Raw genomic sequence first — 23690 nt, 5'->3', positions numbered from 1 at the left:
CGCGCGCGCGTACACACACACACACACACACACACACACACACACACACACACACAGAATACCAGAAGCAAAGGCAGAAGTGTAAAGCAACAGGTAAGAAATAGAAGTTACAAGATTTTGGAGCATTTACTGAGCGCCTACCATGGATCAGCAATTTCTGTTCCAAGGAAGGAAACAGTACTTTAAGACTGACTTCCCTAAGGTCATGTACTTACAAAAGAGCAAAGAAGGGATCTGAGCGATGGTCTGCATGTTTCTCCCTGGACCAATGACCCTCTTAAGTATAATGAGTTTTCAAGGTTCATATACAGGCAGATGTGTCTGATTTCACTAATGCTTCCATAGAGCTTCATGAGTGGAGACTGATAAATGCATAGACCAGCCTAGATAGCAGCACCATGTGCACAGTATCATGCTTTCTCATGTATACACTTTCAAAAAGCCAGATCTAGCATTTAGTGATGGGGCTAGCATAGCCCGGAAGGTCCAAAATTGTGAACTAGTCACATAAATTTCTAAAGGTGTAGCTGGTACACATTAAGTGGTAGAAACCAAATTGATTGAAGACAGGAAAGACAGATGAAAAGTATATGCCCAATTTATAAATATCATCATGAAACTAGTTATTGGACATCCAGAAAAATAAGGCAATAACAATCTATAATTCCTATAGAAGTTTTCAATTCTGATAGCTGTAGACTTTCCACTAACATGGACATTGAGAAAAAAAATAATCTAATTAAACAGTCTTAAACAAGTTAATCAGTACCACTGTAAACATTCATTCAAGGTAATGTTCTAGAAGGTAAAAATTATTAAGGGTTAGGCTGAAAATGGTAGATTTTCAGCAAAGAAAATAAAGCTTAATAAATTATCCTATGAAGTCAGCTGAGGATAGGTGCTCTTACAAATGACAGTGCGTGACAGTTTGCTCCTCAGTTTAGTGGATGAGACAGTAAAAAACTCACCTGATCCCTCCACTGCCCCAGTAAACCACCTGTAAACCGTTTGGATTGCTGCTCAGAGTGGAACATGTACAGCCAGAAGGCTCCTCTACCTGAGGGCCTCGACTCCCAAATGAACTGCTTGCCCACAGAGAGACCTGGTTCCTATGTTTTTGCCAGTGACCTCATTATTGTAATTAGATATTTTAATGATTACATAAATGACAAATTATGAGTGAAGGAAAAGGACTGCTGTTTTTATGAAAAGTTGAATGCTCTGGGAAAATTAATTAAAGGCACACTACTCACAAGATAATCTGCCTTCAAACTGGGTACAGGTGAGCTAATTTTAAGATTAGGAAATAAAAATCTACAACAATCTACTTTAAAAGTATTTTTAAGAGCTTGCTCAATTTTTTTTTTTTTAGTTTATTTATTCATTTTGAGAGAGACAGAGAGAGTGAGCAGGGGAGGGGCAGAGAGAGAGGGAGAGAGACAATCCCAAGCAGGCTTCACACTGTCAGCATGGAGACCAATGTGGGGCTCAAACTCACAAAACATGAGATCATGGCCTGAGCTGAAGCCAAGAGTCGGACACTTAACCGACTGAGCCACCCAGGCGCCCCAAGAGCTTGCTCTATTTTAAAGAAACTAGAACCAGGAAGCATGTATGATGTAGATTGAATGTAGCTTCAAGAAAGAAGCCAGAGCACTTGGGTGGCTCAGTAAGTTAAGCATCCAACTCTTGATTTTGGCTCAGGTCACGATCTCAGGGTTGTGAGACAGAACCCCCTTCCCCCAGCCTGCTTGGGATTCTCCCTCTCTTCCTATTGCCCTCCGCATGCTTGCACGTGCACATGCTCGCTCTTTCTCTCTCTCTCTCTCAAAATAAATAAATAAACATTTAAAAAGAAAGAAGCTAAAACACTCCAACCAGCAAATCCCACACATTCTCAAAGGCCTGAGCTCTTCAGAAGAATGATGAATGGACATTTACATATCTTAAACTGTTTAAAGTATGTATTTTTTAAACATGATTCACCATTTTGAGTACTCTTAGTAACTCAACAATTAAGTCCAAATTGTATCAGATAAGAGCATCCCTACCAAATTTGGTGATAGTAAAACAGGGCACAACATGAAAATAATTAAATGGGAAGACTCAGATGACTTTTTAAAACAAAATTGTACACATTTCTTAGTAACACAGAGTGACCAGTAGCAGATTTATAATGAGAAATTATAAAAAAGAATTATCAAGTGAATGATTTTGGAGAAATGCTTGTACTACCGAGTGGCACTGTTATTTCTCTGCTGATTTTGAAGAGTAAATGTTACCATAACTTCTAAGACGCCCATCATCTGTGCCAAAATGTTCTTCATTGATTTTTCCCCCCAACAGCTTTCCTTTGAAGATATCAGAGAAACGTATATACATTTTTTTAGACAAAAATGGTTACCTTTTGCCCCCAGTTCTCAATGTTCAGGTTGATACTACCATTTCCTAAAGACTAATTAAACAATATTATACAACTTCACCAAGCCTTGAACAGCAAGCCAGCAAGGCTTTGAGGGATAACACCTGCAACCAGTCTCCACTGCGGACCAGTGGCTATTCCTCAAAGAGCAAATGCACACATTCACATGGGGTTTCTCTAGAACATATGGTAAGACATTTGGACAGTGATCTTTTGTGTACCGCTTCCAAATTCTTCCAGGTAATTCTTGCATTAGTCACTGGGCTTCTTTTTCCCTACCTTGTAGCCTTATACTATTTGTCTGCATGGGAAAGGTATTTGGTGGCTCCGCTAGAGTCAAGTATAAGACAATGGCTTTCATATTCATATTCACCATGAAAAATGAGTTACTTATGGCAAACACATTAAGAATATGACAGAACTCAAGCTTCTACTCCTGGGTCAAAATTTTATTGCTAAGGGCAAAAGAAGAGTAGACTGAATAACAAAAACCAAATAAACAATATATACCACCACCAACAAAAAGATCAAAATAGAACAAAGTTGATTTTAAAATATAATAATAGGGGCGCTTGGGTGATTCAATCGGTTGAGCGTCCGACTCGTGGGATCAAGCCCTGCATCAGGCTCCCTGCTGAGTGTGAAACCCCCTTAAGATTCTCTCTCTCTCTCACTCTCACTGCCCCTCTGCCCTGCTCGTACATTCACTCTCTCTCTCTCTAAAAATAAAAAAGAAATTTTAATTAAATAATAAAATAAAATAAACTGTAATAATAGATAATACAGTACTTGGAAGACATTCTCATAAAAGACAGTATTAGATTAATTATATTATTTTAGCACTATTAAGAGTAGCTTCGGTGCTAATTTGTGACTCAAATTAAGACTCCCTTTGGGAGCTAAGTTAGTGCTTGTAAAAATAATAAAAAAAATAAATGATTTTATTGTTTGTTTAATATAAATAACTTCAAAGGATTCAAAACATATTAACAACAAAGCAAACACATGTCTAAGAATATTACTGTTCTATTAAGAGGTAAAATATGTGAAAAAGCTTTTTGGAACTTTAGTTCATAACGTTAATTATTATTAAAACTAGCAATAATATAATACTTATTATAACTAATAGTATTATAAAAGCAAACATTTAAAGTTTAAGTATAACTAGATTTAGATTACACTAGGAATTAACTTCCTTTTCCCCTTTCCTTCCTTCCTTCCATCCATCCATCCATCCATCCTTTAGAGAGAGACAGACAGAAAGAGAGAATCCCAAGCAGGCTCCATGCTATCAGCACACGGTCCAAAGCAGGGCTCATCCCATGAACTGTGAGATCACAACTTGAGCTGAAATCAAGTCAGACACTTAACTCATTGAGCCACAGGCACCCTTAACTTTCCTAATACAAATAGTTAAATGCTTAAAAATTTAATGGGCCATCTCTGCCCATATATTAGCTCTCTCAGCCTGACAGGGGCAGTTCTAGTTGGTCTCTGCCTCTAACCCTGCCACCCCACATACTCCCTTCTCCATGGTCAAAACCACCTATAAATGCTGCAAAATACCCAGTGGTTCTGTGCACAGACACCACTTGGAACAAATCTACTTATGAATGGGGACAATAACTCCTACCTCCTGGGTTGTTGTGGGGGTTAAGTCTAGATAGGCGAAAGGCCCTCGGATCAGCCCTTGGCTCTGAGGAGTCTTTGGTGTGATTATCTTGTCACTGTCAGCTGAAAGCCTGCTCACACTGTTGTCTACCAACCAGTAAGACCAGCCCTGGATAAGGCCTGAGAGGTCCTTCACCTCAACCTCAGAGCCACAGCTCAGGCTCTGGAGTAAACTTATAAATAACAAAAACAAATAAAAAAAAAAAACCAATAAAAAATATTATATACAACTACAGGCACAGCTAGAGCTATGGGTTAATTCCAAACCTAGCAATACATACTTTGTATTTTTGCTTTGGAAAATTTCAATTTTAAATTGATACAATTTTGATCTAATACTTACGTCTTGTGTAACACAAGTACACCACTACGTGTACCCATAAACTGTCATTTCAAAGGAAAAAAATTTAAAAACCCAACATGTTTTTGAGACCCCTTTATGAGATGCCCTTATTAAATAATGAGCCTTTCACTATATGTCAGAGCCCATTTTTTTTCTTCCATGGACATGCATCTTTAATTTTATCACAGGAATAAATATAAAGATATTACTATATATATATATATATATATATATATATACACACACACACATATATATGTATATATATCTACTTATGAATGTATATATATATATATATATATATATACCTACTTATATTACTACATATATATATATATATATATATATATATATATACACATTTTTTTCCCTCAGAAATCAACTCTTTGTCCTATAAAGTGGCTTTTGTGTTGATTTTAAAGACTTCAAAACATTTTTGGAATAGCATTCTTTCACTTGCTAGTTGAATTATTTTCACAATTCATAAATTAAATAAAGAACCTGATGCAGAAACAAATTTCAGGGCCACCTCAGTTGGTTAAGCGTCCAACTTCAGCTCAGGGCATGATCTCATGGTCCGTGGGTGGGTTGGAGCCCTGTACTGGGCTCTCTGCTGTCAGCTTTCAGAGCCTACTTCGAATCCTCTGTACCCCCATTTTCTCTGCCCCTCCCCAACTTGTGCTTTTTCTCTCAAAAAAAAAAAAAAAAAATTCAGTGCACTCTAATATTTAACCTGGATGAAATATAATGTTCATTTTTTTCCCATCTCTCACATCAAGCATTAAATTGAATGCTTCCTCAGGGTAAAAGAAAGTCTTTCAAGAACTCCATATAATTAATGTACTGAATGCATCACGTATTCAACAAATATTTATTGAGTGCCTACGTGCCAAGCCATTCACCCTTACATACACATAAATTATGAAAGCACATAGTATGACATGGCACATTGAGAATAAGAAATTAAAAGGGCAAAGTGAACGTAAAATTAAAAAAAAAAAACAATCACAACAAATATAACAAGAAGTTAATTTTATTTTTATCATCAAGTAACAACTTAAACTGGAGTTAAGTGCCCAGATCCCATTACACCTTAGAATAGTCTGGCCTTTACATGGTGGCAGAGACTATTTACTTAAAAATGTTTACTCTATTCAAAGGTCCTCCTGGTGACAGGAAACACTGGTGACAGCATTTTTAAAAGCAAAAATCTATCATTCTTATTTATTGTAATTTTGACTAGATTTCTCATGTAAATCTTCTGCCAATTAGAGCTTAGATCATGTACTCAAGTAGTTTGATAAAGAATTTGCCACTCTTTACATCTCCAAACTACAAGTAACAAATGTACTAACAATATTTAGGAACTTCTTGGTTCCCTACTAAAGTATAGAGATTCTGAAAAAGATAAAAAAGAAAAGAAAAAAAAAAAAACCTCATGAATTTGTTGAAAAGTTGGCACTGAAAATTAAAGTAAGCTGGACAATTATTTATTTATTTATTTTTGAGATACTAAGAAAAAACTTTTCATACATCTAGTTGCAATGATTTAGATAGGCCAGCACTGGAGCTGCTTTCCAGATGGGTTAAACAAGTTGCCCAAAGCCAATTAGGAATAAAATCCTGGCCTTGGGATTCAGAGGGTTCAGTGCTCCGGGTATATGATCTGAAACAAGGCTGTGCCGTTTTAAAGTATGATATATGCTTTCAGAGCAAGTTACTTACTTCAGCACTATCCTGAATAGAAGAGCTGTTGTTATAATGCTAAAATTTGAGAAGATAACAGCCATGGCCTAGAAAGAAGGAGAAGATAGAATTACAATCCAAACAAAGTAGTGACCTCAGAAATCTCCCAGCCTGCTGGTTCACCTGACAAAAAAAGCTTTTTGGTCAAAAACCTGAGGGGTTATTAGGGCAGCTACTTCACTAGAGGATGAAATTCCATTTTTATTGCTTGTTAAATTTATACAGATATGATCAAATTATTGGACAGACTTTGAAAACTTGTTTAAATTCAGCAAATGCCTGTGTAAATAATCTGTATGTGCAGATCAGGGAATACTTATCAACTCTAAATGTTTAGGTCTAAAAATAATAGTGACCTTACTTATGAAGCATACTTTTCCAGGCTCTTAAAGTGCTTTATAGACTTTTAACACCGTTTCCAGAGGTAGAGAGAAGGCAAGTACTATTAGGCCCATTTATACGTTAAGACAATAGAGGTAGAGGTTTTTAAGCATCTTTACTGTTACAGGAATTGAACCGGTTCTCCTGGTTGAACTGCAGTGATTCAATACCAGTGATTCAGTCCCAAACTCATACCTGACAGTCCTTGGACTTATTCACATTGCTCTACACACTTAGAAATGTGGTAGCCAGATTTCATAAAGATGGGTTTTTATGAAGTCAGTCATATTTCACATGAGAGTATTAATCTGAACATGTATATAATTTGGCTCAAAAAGTACGAAATTTCATCAGTGCTCCTCCATATTTGGATCTGACAACATTAAAAAAAATTAAAAACAAATCCTACTCATTTACTTCACTCTACCTTCTTCCTTGCTGTCAGTTTAAGTTCACTAAACTCCAAAGAGTATTTTTCACTAGTCTTATATAACCAGCAAGCATGGCTACCATGCAGGTAAATTAAAGAAATAAGAGTGAATCCAATAAAAACCAGCAAAAATTCCAAGAATACAACATTGTTGTTTTTCTACTGAATTTTTTATGAGAAGCACTGTTTTAGGAATTTCACTGTGTCCTCTGGAGACAAATGTTTGTGAACCCCTTGGTAAAAGCAGAGAAAAACCTAAGGAGGAAAGTAAGTGGCTGGTAAGAAGAGGGAGGACACAGTAGCTCTGATCAACCCCAATAATGGAGCAGATGCACCTAACCAAGCAGCCTGGCTTACCTGATGATGAATTTAGAACCTACTTTCCATGCAAGTGCACAGAATAAACAAAACACCAGAGCTCTCTGCCCCAAAATTTCTGTGCATCTCTATTTAATTCTTTCCAACTAGACTGGGCACAGCTATACACAGAAAATGCCATGTGATTTCTTTTGTAATATCTGTGGTTGTGCACAATCGGGAAGGAAGAGCAAAGTAATAAGGTGGAAGAACAAGGAAGCTGCAATCTTGCTTTCATGATGGGGATATAGGAAAGGGATATAAATTTAGAGCTAATCTAAATAAAGTACAACAAATATGTACTCATTGATACAAATAATTATGTTGTTGGGTACAGGAATTCTCAGATCTGAAAAACAAAGTGGAAGTAAGAATTTAAGAGAGAACACATTCTAACATTCAAAACACTTACTAATAACATGGATCACATAGCTGAAAGGAACTTCAGGCGATCGATCACCTGGCCCCAGTCCCTGCCTTTGCGTTAGTATGGTAATGTTATTCTATTTTACAGATGGTCATCTTAGAGTAGTTGGGCTTGCCTAGTTACACAGCTTCTAAACTGTGCAAAATAACCAAATACCTGTTGTCTAGTTAGTGCTCTACTGATCCTTTTCTTCTCGTCCCACTCTCAAACTGATTTCGCTATACGTAAAAGGCTTCACATGGAGAACTAGGACCAATAAAAATCCTATTTATTATCAAAATGCCTAAATTTATTCTTGAAAGAAACTTAAAATACATTTTGGCAACAATGGCAACAGAAATCTTCATTTTATAAATTAAGGGAAATAAATACACAAATTCCCCCAAACTGAGTAACAGGTAAAAGCAAAAGCCCAAATTTTAATTCTGATTACTAATGGATTCCTAAATTGGCATGGAGAACACCAAGAGAGATGAGAAACATCCCTAGTATTATCAATCATAGATAGCATTTATCGTTGGGAGAATGTATTTTCTATCCTTAAAGAACTCGTTGGTTAAATGATAGGACTGACAGAAAAAGAAAATCATACAAACAGAATACATTTACTACATTAAAGCAGGTGCAGGAAAAAGTAGGGCACTGAGTATACAATTTTCTGAGAATGTGGGGCACCTGGGTGGCTCAGTTGGTTAAATATCAAACTTTTGACTTCTGCTTAGGTCATGATCTCATGATTTGTGGGATTAAGCCCTGCATCGGGCTCTGTGCTGGCAGCACGGAGCCTGCTTGGGATTCTATCTGTCCCTTTCTCTTTGTCCCTCCCCCATCCCACTCACCTGTGCACTCTCTCTCAAAATAAATAAATAAACATTTTTGAAAAAACACAGTGAGCAGCAGATTGGTAACTCAGTATTCAGATGATTCTGGTGAAACCTCAGGGAGACCACTGAGAGTAATGAAAAACTAACACTGATAAGGAAAATGATAAAAACATTAGTTCTGGGATTCATTTCTCTGTGTTTTTCTAATGCTGTTTTCTATCATATTTACTTACAGGCTGAAGGTAGGAAATGACATAGAAGACAATTAAATTATCCAGGAAATAAAGAAAGGCAGGAATGGACCACTTCATGAAATTAGAGAATTCTTTCCAGGAAGCACATCTCAAGTTTCTACTTTGATGATCTTCTAAAGAAAGAAAGACAGCAATAAACAAAGAATATTGATGAGAATGCCCATATTTTTAGACAAAGCAAGTTGTATTTGATTACTGATACAACTCTTTGAAAGAGGTTTTATGAACTTACTTTTATCAGTGACTATTAGCCTTAAGAAATTAAACACAATATAAGATTTCATTTATGGTCTCTCTTTCTTCAACTCCCCACCAGACCTCATCACTGACAATCAGCAACACCCTGAGGAATACTGATTCTCCTAATTCCTGTTAACTTGAGATAGAAACACCACTTAGTGGGGCGCCTGGGTGGCTCGGTCGGTTAAGCATCCGACTTCGGCTCAGGTCATGATCTCACGGTCTGTGAGTTCGAGCCCCGCGTCAGGCTCTGTGCTGACCGCTCAGAGCCTGGAGCCTGTTTCAGATTCTGTGTCTCCCTCTCTCTCTGCCCCTCCCCTGTTCATGCTCTGTCTCTCTCTGTCTCAAAAATAAATAAACATTAAAAAAAAAAAAAAAAAAAAGAAACACCACTTAGAACAACTCAGGATACTATGGTTTTATTTACTACTATGAGAGCCTAAAGCAAAGAAAGAAGTTAGAATCCAGAGAAAATAAATCAAGTATATATGTTGGGATTTTCCCCCCCAGGGGGAATCAGGAAAAGGAGTACCAGGTGAAGATTTATACATACAGGAGCAGAGAAAATTAAATTTTGCTAATCCTGGTATGAGTTATGATCCCATCTCCAGAGTTCCAAGAACTCAGGAAGGTACTGTAACCAGAGAATGTAAAATAACACGCAAAAATAGAAAACAATTTAAGTCCTGCAAATTCATGAGGTTAAGAAATATATTCCACCAACTAGAATCTTTGCACAAACTGACACTTTTAAGAATAAAACAGAAATCTTCTTGGAAAAGACTTTTAATACTTTGAATTCTGTTTACTTCATATGTGAAGGCAGATCACAGAACAGAGAAAGGTAAGGCTCAATAAATGGGGAACTAAGATGAAGAATTAATACACAGGAAGAGCCACAAAAGGTTAGATGCTTTAGATTTGAGGAAGGGAGGAGTATCCCTGCTTGATAATTGATGAGACTGGAACTCAGAGAAGTTAAAATAATCCCACCCTAGAATATAGTCTCCAATCCACTCTGCTACCTCCCTTGCAGGAAATGGGGACTGTTTTTGCAATGTGCTACATATCAAATCAGACAGCAGTGATTTAGAAAATCCTGAATTTGAGTAAAAATGAACTTGCTGTGTGCTCCAACAAAGGAACAAGTAACAAGGTAGAGCGATGGCCAAGACATGAGGAAAACATGGGCTGGAGTCCTGGCTCTGCCCCCTCCTACCTACCACCGCATAACATCTGTTCTTTTGAGCCTGTCCTTGCTTTTGCAAAACATGGGTAACTGTACGTATGTTTGTATCTTAGTGTCCTCATATATAAAATTACTGGGCTAGACTAAATGACATAAAATCTTCCTTTTAGTTTTCCTAAAATGTTTTGATTCTGTGATTTTTAACAAGTATAGGGGCGCCTGGGTGGCTCAGTCGGTTAAGCGTCCGACTTCAGCTCAGGTCATGATCTCACAGTCCATGAGTTCGAGCCCCGCATCGGGCTCTGTACTGACAGCTCGGAGCCCGGTGTCTACTTCAGATTCTGTGTCTCCCTCTCTCTGACCCTCCTCCGTTCATGTTCTGTCTCTCTGTGTCTCAAAAAAAAAAAAAAAAAAAAAAAAAAATTAACAAGTATAGAGTTCAAGACTTCAAGACTCACCTTTCTTTAAAATCCATAATGACACAAGCACACAGAAAACCAGTTTCACCAATTCTGAGCACACGTTCACAGTAGTTGGAAGATAATCATACTTGTTCTCTGAAATGTAACAGGCATTTTTTAACTATAAATTTTGTGCTATATAATGCTTGTATACAGGTAATAATTTATATCTGTTTTTAAACTTAAAAGCTGGATTTTAATACTGGTTATATTAAACTTCATCCAATTGGCTTTCTTCTCTTGGATTTTTTTAATCAATTCACCTAATGTATTAGCTATCCCTACCACATTCAGTGTTTTATTATTCTTGAGTTTCTCATCTTTTCACCCAAGTTGCTGATAAATATGTTGAGGAGGATAAGGCTATGGGCACAGAAGGCTTTGTGGTATGGCATTAGACATGACCGTTATTTAGCACTGAGAGCCTGACTCATCAAAAAGCTATGAATTTAACTGGCGGAATTATGACCCAGCTTATGGTTCCTCTTGTGTCATTTGTTTGCCTTGCTACAATCAAAGTAAATGGTCTGTGATAGTCCCTTAACTTGGAATCTTCCTATCTGTTTTGTATCACAGCACATACAGAAAACAGTATTGGTCTGGCACTCTGGAATAAATGGTACGTTGGGGTAAAAGGAGCCAAGAGGCAATTGCCCAGAGCTCTGGCTACCTCTAGGGCTGAGAGGAAATACTCTGATATATCAAAACCCACTGATGAGTTGGAAAGATCACTTATAAGTCAATCTAATCAGAAAATGAGGTTAGGTTTGTATGCCTTGGTCTTAGCTGTTACGTCTGTTCCAAATGCTTACAAACAACTTGCTGTAAAATTTTGCCAAGGACAAACATAAACTTTAGTAGGTCCTATTTTAAGGAGTGCATTTTTCCTATCATTTGAAACATTTCATTATTTTCCTTGGCCATGATATGAAAAACCAAAACTGGCCAAGTACAGGGGGACAATGCCAACTCAACACTCTTTCTATCCAGAACACCTTTTTTCTTTTTTTTCCTGTGGTTTCCCTTGACCTTCTCAACCTAAACACAGTCGATTCTTTATTCATCTCTAATCCTTTTGTGCTACCTATAAACCTTTATAACAGTACCTGTCACATTATGTTATAGTTACTTCTTCTGTGTATGTCTTACCCTTGGAATGTAAGCTCCTTATGAGAAAGGGCCCATGTCAGTCATCTTGATAAAACTGGCAGTTAATGGTATTCTGCACTTGGTAGGCACTTGATAAATGTTCTCCTGAATTTAATATTTGCCTGTTAAACTTTCTCCATCATTCAAAGCCTAATTAAAACATCTCCTCCTCCCTTCTCTGAGCTTAAACCTAGACTGAAATCACACTCTACTATCTTCCACTAATACTTTGCATTGATCTCTATGATACACACATGAGGGAACATGCACACACAAGAATGGAGGCAGAGGTCTTCAGATTAGAAGTCTCAAACTCTTACCACTGCTCCAGAACTCACTTTGACTTTTATTTACTTTTAAATCATATTTCTCTCATAGTAGATCCCAAACTATGATTCAGCATCATGTGGTACCTCCTTCCACTTAACCTTCTGCTGACACTCATACACCGAATCGACACTGCATTCATCCTTACTGATCTCCCATTAGTCCAAAGAAACAGGCCATAGCCCCAGGATGACCCCTTCTCCCCTTTAAAACTTTCCTTTCTCTTCAGGAACTTTGCTTCAGTGAGTATTTCTTCTTCTGGCTTCAGTGTATCTCTTTTATCTTTCTATTAACTGGCTTGCTCCCCTTGGCCTTTAAGGATGCTCAAACTGTCCCATCCGAAAAACAAAATATATGATCCCACCCCTGCCCCAGCTACCATACTTTCTCCTTCTTTCCCTAAAACAGCATCAACATTCATTATCTCCATTGTACCCACTTTCCATTCAGGTCTTCTTCCCAAGCAATCAGGTTTCTGATCCCATCACTTTATTCAAACTACCTGGTCTCTGAGATTACCAAACATCTTTTAATTTCTAATTCCAAAGGGCATGCTTGAACCCCTATCTTACTATGATGTTGCAATTTCCTCTGTCTTCAAACTTATTTCCTTCCCTTCTATGAATCATGTGCATTTAGTTCTCTTATTTTTTTAATGATTCTTTCCTAACATCTGAGTGTCAGCATGCCTCTTAAATGTTGGCTTCCTTGGAGTTGTATCCTTGGCTCTCATTTTCTCATTCTGTGTGCTTACCCTGAAAAAGCCCTCTGGCTCCTACGGTTTTAAATAGCAATTTAATATTCATGTCTTCAAATCTGTATTCTGGAACATTAACGCTCACTAAACATATCCACATGAAGTACTACTTCCTATTTATAGATTTAATTCGTATTTCCTTCATATATGTGATGTGCTAGATAGTGCAGAATATGGCAATGAACAAGGACATAGCTCCTGACTTCACAGAAGGTACCTAACTAAAACTGTTCAATCTTTCTGAATTCTGTCCTATCTGCTTATTCCTACTAATAGCTTCCATCTTAGCTGAGAGCATCATCAATCCACTTAGCACCCAAACAGGAAACCTCTGAGCTGTCCAATATTTCACGTCCTTTAGTCTCTATGTTCAATATTCTCTGAGTCCTGTCTTTTCTCATGTTTAGTATATTTCTTGAATCTATCCTCTCTTCTCTATTCCTACCTCCAAAGCCATGGTTAGTCTTCTTAATCTGTGGCTTGTATTTGCAGTAACCCCAACTGGCTACTCTGCATCCAGTCTCTTCCCAAGTCGTCCTCTATTCAGCTAGTGTAACAGTCTCTCTCATTCTGTTTATAATCCTTAAAGCATTCCTTATTCCCCAGACTCTAGAGCCTAGAAAATAAAGTCCCAGTTCCTTAGCGTGGCATATGAAGTCCCTTAGTAATCTGATCATTACTTCCCCTCTGGTCATATGCATGCGTTCCTTCCTCCTCTCCTTCAAGTCCTTAAACTTTTTGCTCAGTCATTCTGAAGTACAAGTTCTTACAATCCATCCTGCTTTTTTTTTTAAACATATCTATTTGATTCTATGGATTGTTGCTTCTGTTTTGAATACCACTGCCCACCTGTCCTCTTGTGGATCAACTTCACCTTCTCAGGGAAGTATTCCCTAATCCCTTTGCACTCCACATCCTCCTGTCCCAGAGAGAACATAGCATTTTCTACATAAAACTATCTCCACACCTTTGGTATAGGGCTGCATTTATTATACTGTACTTTCATGATGTTTCAAATGTACAGCTCTCCTCTAATAAACTGAATTCTTGAGAACAACGACTATGTCTTATACGCTTTGAATTTTGTTACTAATATTTAGCCTACTGCCCAAGACAGAAATGTTAACCGAAGTAGAGACTTATATACACATCTGACTCCCCAAGCAGACCATTAAGGGTCATGATGTCATACTTCTATGTGTCCTGAATAACTAGTGAGAGGCTCTCAATACAGCTTTGTAGAATTAAACTGTTTGTCTAAATCCAAATTCCTACATTAAAAAAAACAAAACAAAACACAGAAGACTTCTTAGCTAATAATTTCAAAGATTTCAAAGCAAATAATCTGCACTGCCTCAATGATATAGTAATTAAGACTAACTCACAAATGCCAAGTGACCAAATATATCCTCCTATTTCAAAGTAAGTTATAATTACACATATTGCTATAGGTCCAGAAATACCTGTTGATTAAAATAATAGTCAGATGTTATGATCTGTTCTGTAAAGGGTGTGACACTGTATTTAACCCAAATTTCACTCAGCAGGAAAAATTTTTCTTGCTAAGGAATAAAAGGTTAAAGAATCAAACTTAAACACACTTTGCCCTTCACATGAAGCAGAGTACTTGCCAGGGTATTTTCTCTATTTTGCATACAAGGAGACCAGCGACAGGAGACGTAACGTGTGATTAGATGCAAGTGTTCCATATATTCCAAGTCTTCACTTACCTTCATTGGCTGAGTATTTTACCAGTAGGATTCGACTTGAGCTCAAAGCAATGAATATGGTGCCTAGTAGGAATGTATACATCGCTGACAAGGAGCACAATGTGGGATGATCACAGCACTTGCTTTCCATTCCACTGGTTTTTAATGGTCTTAAAGAGAACATATTTGTGAGCAACACTGTTGGTAGATAAAGCATAGTACAAATACCACTGATTAGTGAGGAACAGAAAAGCAATTTTTTATATGTTTGGCTACAGTTGTATCCAAACCAAGAAAACTGAGGAGAACCAGAGAAAAGGGAAAGAAAATGAAAGTGTCAAAAGTTGTTGGGGGAGGGGGGGGGGAACTCCAAAGACAGAAAGGCAGCGCCAGACTGGAAGTGCTGCTAAAAGTAGCAAGTGAGCAATTGACATCTGGGGACTGCAGAATTTTGCAGAAAGCCCATTTTAGCTTCCATTCCTATTAGCAACTTTGCCCTAGAGGAGAATTTCAGATTTCCCTTCACCTCAGTAGCAGCTCTTCCCTAGAAAGAGGGCCAATTCATTACAATAATGACCGAAAGGGGAATATCTGAAACAGTGTTGTGAATCTGCACCTAACTAGTGTTAAAAGTACAAGAGAGCTTAGAAATCAATGACTCTAGAGTCCTCTTCTGACATGTTGAGGGCACTAAACTCTAGGCTGAGTAACTTGTCCAAAGCCTGCCTGTGTTAAGGGATAGCGCATAGGGCCGGGAGGACTGGTGAGAGATGGGCTTGAAACGTCAACACCGACAGCCCACCAGCGCGCAAACGTAGAGGTAAAAAAGACACCTCCCCTACCGAAGGAAGGCAGGTTTCCCTCCAGGCACGGCGTGGGGGGGGGGGGGGGGGAGAGAGAGAGAGAGAGAGAGAGAGAGAGAGAGCGAGCCTTCTTGTCACACATGCGCAGTAGGGATCTCGAGCGGCGCGCCCTCCCCTCATACGCACGCGCATTTCTTTGCCAGCCGGGCGAGGTTACCTCTGTCCGTCCAAAGGGTTTTTGGTGGAAGAGCGCACATCCTACAGATGAAACAGTAACTGTGTAGCTCTGCAGAGGCAGCAATAGCTTTTAGGGTCCATGGTCGGGGAAACTACGGGAGGGAAAGAAAGGCGAAAACCCCAGCCCCTGAACCTCCTATTCCGGAACAAAAAAGCACATCTACGTCCAGACTGGGAAAGAGCGGACCTGGCACCCATTGCGCAGGCGCGCTCAGTGTTACGCTTCCGGAGGGAGGAGAGAAGAGGCCTAAGCCCGCCCCAGCGAGCCCTCTCTCGCGTCACGTGGCGGGAGAGTCCTGTGTCACGTGAGGCCCAGGTAGCGGCGGAGCTACGGCAAGAGAGAGAAGGGGAAGCCGGAAGGGGCGCGAGTGAAGCGAGGGGGAGAAGACAGCTCCCGAGGAGGCGAGGGGTGCGCGTGCGCCTGCCTCTCCCCCCAACTCTCCCCTCGTCCCCGCCGCCCTCCCTTGCGGCCGGGGAGACACCTAGGCCCGGTCCTCCGCGCGCTGCCTGGGTTGTGAGCAGCGTGCTCCCTGCCCTCGCGATTGGCGCAGCCGCCCCTCCCCCTCGTCCCGTCCGTCCCGTCGCGTCCCGTCCCCTCTGGTGCCGCCGGCTGGGTGCCGATGCGCGTCGGGGACAGCGGGGATTTTTTCTGACTCCCGGTCCCTGCCCCCGCTGCCTTTCCCACCCCATCGCGGGGCCGGCCGCTTCTCCGGCCCCAGGATGCAGAATGTGATTAACACGGTGAAGGGAAAGGCACTGGAAGTGGCTGAGTACCTGACCCCGGTCCTCAAGGTAAGCCAGGCCGGGCTTGCCCAGGGCTGTCAGGTACACGCTCAACTCCGCAGGGACTGAGGACCCGGCGCCGGGAGGGACACCGTGTTTTCCGGCGGGGGAAAGTGTAGGAAGGTGGTAAGGGTGGGATGGGACACAGGCAAAGGCGCAGCCCCACCGGAGGTGTTATCCAGCTGCTCTGTAGGGCTTTCGGGCTCTTCAGGTAAACTTGGAGCACTGCTGTCGCCACCCGTCAGAGCTCAGCGCGTCTGGGTACGTCAAGTTGGAAGGTGGTCCGCAGCTAAGTAGATTTGAGAATGTTAAATCTTAACATCGGAAGTCTTTTGAACTTTTTAAACGAGCGTATTGCTTATCTTTTTAAAAACGAAATCAGTATTTGGTATTAAAATGACATGTCACTATTCCTCAAATTTTATAGGAAGTCTCTTATGATTAGGGGTTTGAAATAGTAAATTGTGACTGAGGTCTCATCTTGTTAGATTTCAGAGAACACTGTGAAGTGCAACATTATCTCCAACAGTACCATTGAACCTACCAGGCAAAACCTCCCTTTCCTGAGTTTTTTAAATAGCCGAAAAACTATTTGTAAATCTTGGATTTAAGTGATAATAAGGAGCAGCTTGACGCTCCTAGATATACTTATTTTTTTGCATTGTCAGTACGGCGTTTTTAAAGTAAAATTTGTAGCATACTGGTTTTAAAGCAGTGACTTTATTTTCAAAGATAAATTTCTACAAGTGCGTTCAAGTTTTGATAAGTCTTAAAATTTAAGTTTGTTGTCATTGTTTTTCCTTTCTGAAAACTGAGCAATGAGAATAAATGAATAGGGAGTTCTTAAGTGCTTTTATTATTTTTTTAAGCTTTCAGTAAAAATTTTACAAATCTTACGGTAGGGATGAAATACCCATGGAAATGGTTGGTCTTCTTTATTCAAGAAGTTATTCTGGTATGCTAGGAATAGTGGGTAGCTTTATTTTGCTCCCTTTCCATGACAAAGGGAAATGTTAGCCCTGTACTTACTTTTTTAATATTTATTTCCAAGACTGATTTTAAAATGATACCTTGTTGGGCCAAGTAAAAAAAAAAGGGGGGGGATAAGTTTATAAATGAGAATTCCAACTCTTGCTATGCTTTTATATATGTTATATGTTATATGATATATATATATTTTTTTTTTACAGTGAAATCCCTTGTAATTAAAATAACTCATTCAACTCTGAAATTGAAAATAATTTTGACATTTAAATCAAATGATTCTTTTGCATATTATGTCATTTTTCAGAAATATGTCTACCAAGGTATGTAGCATTGAAATAATACATATTCTTAAACTTTTTTTTTCCAAGGAAAAGAAAAAGAGTTCCCAAATTAAATACAAAACTAGCGTTTTATTGACCAGTTGTATTTTATTGAACTTAGAATTATATTTTGAAGAATCATTTTACTTATTCCCCAAACTGAAAAGTGTTAGCTTGTCAGAATGTACTTGTTAGTGTGTATTTTTAGTAATAAGGAAAGCAGAATTATTGATCCTTTCCTTGCCTGTCCCTGTTTACAGAGAGAATCCTGTAGTTTCCTACTAGACATAAGATGGCAAGGAAGAAAAACCAAATCCCTTGAAAGAAACAGTGACTTATCCTAGCAAGTAGAAATTAAGAAAAGTCATGGCACAGTAAAGGCCAAAGTCCTTTCAATGATCTTCAAACCTCTACTTGATTGGGAGAGACCCTTATCTCAACTGCTACTTTATTCCTTGCTCACTTTGGCTTAAGCCATCTAGTCTGTCCTGTTTGTTTCTCCGTTTAATGCTCTCTTGCCTTGTGTTTTTGTATTTGCCACTCCATCTGCCTAAAATGCTCTTTTACAGCTATGTGGCTTGTTCATTTTTTTTAAGGTCTCTGCTCAGTAGTCACCTATCAGGGAAGTCTTTGTTTTCTCACCGTCCTATTTTAAATAGCCATCTCTTTTCCTGCACCCCTGACCAGTTTCCTCTCTGCCTCACTTTTCTTCGTGGTTTTCATTACCATTTGGCTTTTCTCCCTCCACTAGAGTTTAAATTCCTTATGAGGACAAGGATCAGTTTGGTCTATTTTATTCACTCCTGTAGCCCCATTACTTCAAATAGTGCCTGGCACATATTGGTCATTCTAAATACGTGTTGAATGAATAATGTTCATAAATGAATTCTTTCATTTTTGTAGACTGTACTACAAAATCTTACATTTAACTTAAAATTTAGAAACATTTGGTAAATAGCATCTTTGCTTTGGAGGAGAAAATATTGTATCAATATCTTGGTGATATAATAATGGGAAAGGACTAAATAATTTATGACCTCTAGATTTGGGTTCTAATATTACTCCATTGAAATGAGATGTTGGAGATGTTGACTAAATAGTAAAAAGTCTAAGCATTTTTAAGACATCTTTATCGTTCTGTAAAATAAAGATGTGTACAAAATCATTGTGAGACTTAATGTATAAACCTTTGGATGCTTTTCCAAAGAGCTTTGCTCTATTATAGCACTGATCAAATTGTAATTATTTCATGTCAGTTTCCTTCATTAGACTTGTATATTCCTCTAGGTACCAGTGATACATTCTTTTTTGTATGTGCTCCTTTGCCTAGAAGGGTACCAGGCAGATACTTGCCCACAAACATCTTTAATTTGAAAGCGAAAGTGTAATATGTTAATTCTTTTTGCTCTTTTTAGGAATCAAAATTTAAGGAAACAGGTGTAATCACACCAGAAGAGGTGAGTGTTAAAGATATTCTGAAACTGTTATGTCTTACAATTATATTAAACTCTGTGGCTTTTTTGTTTTATAAGAAAATATCTTAAAGTTTAATTTTGATTTGATTAAAATTAGATTCTTTTGACTATATTAGCAGTTTTATAGGGACTTCTACTTCCTATGTGAGAAGAAGATGTAACTTCCCTCTCAGTTTGCCACTTCTCATATTTCTCTGTAGTTCCTCTTGATTTAGAAATGGTGGGAGAGGGAATGGAAAATATTCCTGGTCACTTACCCCTCACTTATATTTGTGTTATATTGAAGCTGTGCAGGGAGCTCTTGTGGTGTTTGCTGTGTCTTGCCTTTGTCTGCATCAAACATGAGATTTCATGGCTTTTCATTTGGAAACTTTGGTTTACTGCTTGTATGTTTTCTTTCGGTATTTAGCTTAAATATTTTATTGCTACATACTTAAGGCTGACTTTTTTCTCACAATTCTTTAACTTTTTCTACTAACCAAGTAATGTTGAGTCTACCTAATGCTGAAACTGATGGCTATTTTATAGGCCAGTTGTGTTTTATTGAACTTTTAATATAGAATTAGGTTTTGAGGAATCATTTTACTTGTTCACCAAATCTATATAATAAAAATGTTCTCTTTTTTTAGGTAGTTTGTTTTGTTATCCTTTGAGAAATAAATACTGTCCTAAAAATCCTTTTACATTCCAGTTTCATGAATAGTTACAGTTGCATCAGACTTACTTTCTTGTCTTAATAAATGGCGAAAATTTTAAGCTTCACCTTTAACTTTCATTAAAAATACCACTCGTTGGCAATAGAACTTTACTTACTGTTTTGAAAGAAACATTTTGAATTGGGCCATGCTTTGTGATCTGGCTGTTGCTAGAAATTCTAAGACCCCACCTAAGAATTTATTGATCTTTCAGTTTTCAATTGTGATGGAATCTCTTGGGTTCCAAATCCTTGTGAGTTCTGAGAATGGTGTGCTGAACTGATCTTTTTATCTGAAATTGTCTTTATTTTTAGTGAAGACAGATGGCAGTATAGAAAGAACCTGGGAGATCGACCTTCTAGACCCATTTCTCTTAATTTCTCCTTTTCTGACTTGGGCAAATCAGTTAAGCTACTAGACACAGGCCTCATGTTTTCTCGTCTATAAAATGAGGGGTTTTGGCTAGACACTCTCTAAAGGATCGATTCTACCTTAGGCACCAAGAGTTTAATATTTTGAATACCACATAAAATTAAGTTTTGATATTCTTAACTTTCTTGCCAGACAAATGTATAATTTAGACATAGCTCTTAAAACTATCTGAAATCAAGAGCAGGAATGAAAGTATGCTATTCTTCTTCCACTCTTTGGCTTTATATATGGGAAGATGACTAATTGGTAAATAGACAGTTGGAGTGAGAGGTGCAAGTCTGTGGTCATTGGATAGACTTAAGCTAACTGTTTTAAAACAGCTACTCACCATAGAATGAATAACTAACAGTTATACTCCAACAGAGTTGTATCATTAAAAGGTTTATAAATCTCCTCCTTTAAAAAAAAAATGCAAGGCAAAACTAGCTCAGCTGGGTACCAACCACATAATGCTGGATTGAGATAGAACACAGTTACAGAGTTCAGTTTGATTAGAATGAGTCTCCAGGAGGAAAATAAGACATAATTTACTTCAGATAAATGATATACTGAGTTGATCTATGTATTTGTTTTCTCTTACTGTTTCTGGGCTTCTGGCTGTTAGTCTCCAGCTCTCTTTTGTTTTCATTGAGAGGTATTGGAAGTACTGTGTTTAAAAAGAGAGGTAGACATTATCAAATACAGAATTGTCTGACTAAAATTAATATATATATATGTGTGTGTGTGTGTGTGACTGGATTATCAGTAATACAATAGCTTGAAGGATAAAGTTGCTGACTAAAATATTAATATTGGTTCTGTCTTGTTGGAATTATTCAGTACAGTGCAATTTTTAATCACTGAGAGAAACTACAGCTTGAGAAACTTGAGTCTGCCTTGCATTTGTTTCATTTGAGCATATAAAGCATGCAATAAAGGCCATTGCTAATGAGGATAAATGTGTACATATATTAACTATCTGTACAATTCTTTGTTCCTTTATAATTTTTCTTACCTTCTAGTGTTTTTTAGTTTTTTTAATTTTTAAAAAATTTTTTAATCTCTACACCCAATGTGGGGCTCGAACTCACAAACCCAAGATCAAAAGTTGCATGCTCTACCAACTAAGCCAGCTAGGTGCCCCTGTTGTTTTTCAATAGATGCTGCTGGAGGTGCCATGGAATAAAATACTAGAGTCAAGGCAATATCATTAAAGAATTAAGTTTTTGACTGTTTTTGTATTGTATTTTGTTGAGTTAATACTTTTTCAGTAATAAATTAGTTCCTGATAACCACAGAGTTAATGGTAGCATTGGTTACAGTGAACTAAAATGCTTAAAACTTTGGGGAGAGAGTATTGTTTTCATTTGGGTTTTTTGTCTTTACCTAACTAGTTTAATAAAAAGATTCTTTGAAATGAAAGAACAGAAACATTTGAAAAGGGAATATGCTGCTAAATCTTATCTTGTTAATGTATCTTCTCTAAAGAAATTACTCTTAGAATTCTTGTTTTATAAAATTTTACTTTCTTAAACGAAGATAGAGTATTAATGTAGACATTGTTTTCTCAGAAAAGCATTGGAAGATTAAAGGTAACTTTTTTTTTTTTTTTTTTTTTTTTGGCGTGTAATAACCCATGAACAATGATTTTAAGTTAGAGCTGTTGTGAAACAGAAGTAATTGGGAAAATATGTGCATGTGTATTGCTTGAGTTGGGACACTGCGGTTACACTTAACAGACTTTCATTTTCTGCTCTCAAGAATAAGCCTGATTCCTGTCTTATAGTAAGATCAGTTCATGCTCATGTATAATGGAAATTCTCAAAAGCTTAAACTCTTTTCTTTCTCAGTTTTTTATTTCTGAAGAAAAACAAAAACTTGTGCAGTGTTCAACCTGCCCAGAAAGTCCAAGGTGTTAGAGGATTTAATTTCTTAACTGTGTTGGTGTTTTCTGAGTCAATCCAAAAGCTTCTAACCTCTTCTCCATTGTTTGGCACTGCGTTTCTCACTCTTGTTAATATGAAAAAGCTTTCAAAATGGGCTGTTATCTGAATTTAAAAAAAGAACAAAAAAAGAGAAGTGTACACTGTGATGTAGTAAACTATTCTTACATTGTAGGCCTGTGTCTATTTAGTAATTTTTCACAAAGATCTTCTTTGAGTTTTCAACCACTAGCAAGAATCTCTCTTCATCTTATTTATCCATAAAATGGTTTTGACATTTTAAATCCTGCAGTGTTACCTTTGTTCATTTCATGATACAGTATCCTTTTGGCATTATTTAATCCGAAGATAAAAATTGAATTTAAAATAAATAAAGAATAAAAAATAACACTCAATACTTTTTTTCTTCCAAAATTTAAACTTTATGGATGTAAAAAATTTTGCAGTTTTAGTAATAATAAAAAATAAATCACCAGACTGGTAGAGCAGGTTTGGTGTTGTTTGCATTTATGTGATTATTGTGTAACAAGATTACACAGATGGTCACTTTGGTATTTTACCATCTAGCATTCAGTGATGTTCAATTTTTCTTTTTCCTTTTTCTTTATATTCCTTCTAAATCCTAAATAGTTTGTGGCAGCTGGAGATCACTTAGTCCACCACTGTCCAACATGGCAATGGTAAGTAATCTTGAGTGAGAAATCGAAAATTAGTAAAAGGTATGACTTCATAATCACGGCAATTTGCAAAATAAATTAGGGCATGAACTTTAGAATGACCAGTTTAACCCTCTTCTAGTAGATTTCTTTGTTAAGCAGTGTGCCCATGATACTTAAAGTAAAATACAGGCTGACAAATTGGGTGTTATACCTATTTTGTTTTGCTCCATTAGAATAAAAGATATTTTTGAGATAAATGTCTTCCTTTATTAGTATTCACTTTCTTTGTAGTGTCTAGGTCTGATCTTACGGTGGATCTTTAAAAATTAATGTTCAAGAGTTCAATAAATTTGACCAGCTCACTTTTTTTTTAACTAAAATGTTTATTGAATATTTTTCTAACATTAATAAACACAGACATTTTACAGTCTTATGTTTTTTAATCATAAAACTTTGTATTCACGTTCAAAAGTATGTTCCCATTTTAGGAATTAGCCGAAAAGAAGGTTCATGATACTCATTAAGGTCTTAACTGGAAATTTGCTGGTAATAGGCTTTTTACATTTTAATTTTTTCATTAACACTTTTAATTATAAAATTAATTTAAGCAGCTTAGCAGATCTCATAACATATTTTAAATATTCTGAATAATAACAATGTTTTAAAACAAATGCTGTTTCAGTACTTTCA

The 23690-nt window shown here is 37.4% G+C and overlaps 2 protein-coding genes across 6 annotated transcripts in view; one reads left to right on the top strand and one right to left on the bottom strand.

The window, feature by feature from the left end:
* SLC35A5 (solute carrier family 35 member A5) overlaps nucleotides 1-20168 on the bottom strand; it is a 25217-nt gene extending 5049 nt beyond the window's left edge. The window contains exons 1-7 of one of the 5 annotated variants that reach the window (XM_060640003.2): nucleotides 20106-20168; nucleotides 16677-16799; nucleotides 15677-15819; nucleotides 14709-14857; nucleotides 10743-10841; nucleotides 8835-8968; nucleotides 6162-6229 (exon numbers count right to left, since the gene is read on the bottom strand). In XM_060640003.2, coding sequence (XP_060495986.2) covers nucleotides 6162-6229; nucleotides 8835-8968; nucleotides 10743-10841; nucleotides 14709-14857; nucleotides 15677-15747 — 521 coding nt within the window. In that variant the 5' untranslated portion in view covers nucleotides 15748-15819; nucleotides 16677-16799; nucleotides 20106-20168. Of the gene's footprint in view, nucleotides 1-6161; nucleotides 6230-8834; nucleotides 8969-10742; nucleotides 10842-14708; nucleotides 14886-15676; nucleotides 15982-16676; nucleotides 16800-20105 lie in introns of those variants that run through there. The other 4 variants (XM_060640007.2, XM_060640006.2, XM_060640004.2 and 1 more) reach the window with 4 other exon arrangements.
* ATG3 (autophagy related 3) overlaps nucleotides 16070-23690 on the top strand; it is a 26906-nt gene continuing 19285 nt past the window's right edge. The window contains exons 1-3 of the mRNA XM_060640009.3: nucleotides 16070-16519; nucleotides 19233-19274; nucleotides 22972-23021. Coding sequence (XP_060495992.1) covers nucleotides 16448-16519; nucleotides 19233-19274; nucleotides 22972-23021 — 164 coding nt within the window. The 5' untranslated portion in view covers nucleotides 16070-16447. The remainder of the gene's footprint in view (nucleotides 16520-19232; nucleotides 19275-22971; nucleotides 23022-23690) is intronic.

This window comes from Panthera onca, chromosome C2, assembly GCF_046562875.1.
Source record: "Panthera onca isolate mPanOnc1 chromosome C2, mPanOnc1 haplotype 2, whole genome shotgun sequence".
Taxonomy (NCBI): Eukaryota; Metazoa; Chordata; class Mammalia; order Carnivora; family Felidae; genus Panthera; species Panthera onca.
The sequence above is the reverse complement of the archived record's forward strand: the minus strand, read 5'-3'. Positions and strand labels throughout refer to the sequence as shown.